The sequence below is a fragment of the Nicotiana attenuata genome, chromosome 10 (genome assembly GCF_001879085.1).
Source record: "Nicotiana attenuata strain UT chromosome 10, NIATTr2, whole genome shotgun sequence".
NCBI lineage: Eukaryota > Viridiplantae > Streptophyta > Magnoliopsida > Solanales > Solanaceae > Nicotiana > Nicotiana attenuata.
The window spans coordinates 40,788,632-40,790,952 of NC_031998.1; the positions used below are offsets into that span (position 1 = coordinate 40,788,632).

Below are 2,321 nucleotides of genomic sequence, written 5' to 3' on the forward strand. Positions count from 1 at the left end.
ATGATTAACACGCAATTGGCCACATTAGCTATAATATTGACACATAAGCATAGTCAACGGTCAAAGGTGTTTATTAGTAGATATTTTCTCAAGTAGAGGTGTTCAAATGGAAAAATTCAAAGTTCATGTGTCGGCTTTCAAAAGCCCTACAAATTTAAGTGGCCATGAAGCCATTTCGCCTTATTATTATTATTATTATTATATAGATACCAGTGGCAGAATCAACCCATTTATTTGTAACCCGAACTCCTCAAACATAGGACATTATATTATAGATCATGAATATATAGGAGTTAGCATCGCTCCAATCGTCATTACAATAATAATTAGGAATTTTTTTTATGCCGGGTTTGATTATTTTACAGTTTGGTTCCTCTATTTTCATATAATTCTCTTTTTTGCTTTTCTATGCAAATAAAGCAGAACTGTCAATAACAGAAATCGGAATGGAAAAATTGCCACCCCTGCCAATATTGAAACTAAGAGATCACAAATTCTCCAATTATTTGAGAAGAGACAGAGTAATTCTCCAATTATTTGAGAAGAGACAGAGTAATTATCTTTCTACCCTTTTTCATCTCTTTGCGATAAATAGTTCATGGAGTACACAAATTCGGAAAGACCATGTTTTTATTATTAATATCAAGACAAATAATTTATAGAATTATCTAAAATTGAAAGTTAATACCAGAGAGTCGCTACCCTGCAATGTCAATTACAAATCACAACCCCACAACTATACAGGGACAACCTCCGGTACGACAGGCGATGATCCATTATCTTCGGCAGTCTTTTCCTCAGTGCTATCTGTAGTTTCACTATTCTCTTCTTCAAATCCTTGCGTGAACCTATCGTAGTTTGTGGGCTCACTACTCTGGAATGGACGTTTACCCAATACTCGGACCAGATCTTCTTGATGGAGGACTTCCTTTTCAAGTAGCATCTCAGCAATCTGAGCCACATGTTCTCTGTGTTCCTCTACTAGTTTTACAGTATTATCATATGCCTTGGCTACCCATTCTCTAACTTCACTGTCGATAATTGCTGCTGTCTTGCTACCGTAGGGCTTTGCCTCAAACGTATCTTCTCTTTGTGGGAACGAAAGGAGGCCAACCTTGTCACTGAAACCATATACTGCTACCTGAGCATAAGTCATCTTGGTGACTTTCTCCAAATCATTTTGAGCTCCGGTGGAGATCTTCCCAATCAAAACCTACTCAAAATGAATATTCATAAGAGCATTGTAAAAATCTATTCACTAGTCAAAAAAGGGTAGAAAAGACATTTAAACATTTAAAGATACACTGCCTTTTGAGTAAGGTAGTGATGACATATTGCCCAACAACGACATATCATAGACAGAGTTGCCCCGGCGAAAGGTATTTGTTCTATACTACCAGTGTCATCAAATCAAGATGTACTACTTCATTGAGCTTCTTTTCGTTGAGGTTGAAAAGTAGATAATTGGATAGGACCAACCCCCATTATGAATTACTTAGCATATATATGCACTTATACTCTGTAAAAGATGGTGCATGACTAGAAACCGATCATTCACATTAAAACAGAAAGTTCCATCATGGAGCTTAGATGCCTACTAATGTAGTCCTTTGCACAAATGGTTTTCTATATGCATCCAATGTGGTGACAATGCTTTCAATAATTAAGCCTTAATGCAAATAGGGTAAACATATGAAAGCAAGAGAAAGAGTTGATAAACTTACCTGCTCAGCAGCTCGGCCACCAAGAGTCATGCATGTCATATCAAATAGCTGCTCTTTAGTCATTAAAAGGTTTTCATTGGGAACATACTGAGCAAATCCAAGGGCTGCTGTACCACGAGGAACAATTGTCACTTTGAGCAATGGCTCTGCATATTCCAAGAACCAACCAACAACAGCATGCCCAGCTTCATGATAAGCAACTGTCCGCCTCTCCAGCTTGCTTATGACCTGCAGAAACCACAAAGGTTGCTTTGAATTATATTATATCATCCAAAACAAAATTATTCATCCCATTCACAAGTCCTTACTAGAATCTAAAGAGTGCTGGTCAGCAATTTTCAACAGCATCTAAAGAATTTGAACCAAAGCATACATCACCCAGGTCAACATTCACCAAAGTTCCCTTTTTATTTTGGGAAAAAAGAAAGATAGAAATGCAAGAGGAAAGAAAAGGGATCGAAATGTCATCTCAAGCCAATATATAGCAAGTAGAAGGGTGTCGAAGCAGAGAACATCATGCGCGAAATTTACTGCACTTCTTGTGTGTGTGTGGTGGTTTTGGGGGGGGGGGGTGGGGTAGTGCGACGTAGACGAACG

At 38.0% G+C, this 2,321-nt stretch overlaps 1 protein-coding gene across 2 annotated transcripts in view; it reads right to left on the minus strand.

Annotated features, from left to right (window-relative positions):
* The window catches only part of LOC109233357 (ATP-dependent zinc metalloprotease FTSH 10, mitochondrial-like), an 8,507-nt gene continuing 6,708 nt past the window's right edge, over positions 523-2,321 (minus strand). For both annotated transcript variants that reach the window (XM_019399209.1, XM_019399208.1), the window contains exons 7-8: positions 1,725-1,952; positions 523-1,213 (exon numbers count right to left, since the gene is read on the minus strand). In XM_019399209.1, coding sequence (XP_019254754.1) covers positions 737-1,213; positions 1,725-1,952 — 705 coding nt within the window. In that variant the 3' untranslated portion in view covers positions 523-736. The remainder of the gene's footprint in view (positions 1,214-1,724; positions 1,953-2,321) is intronic.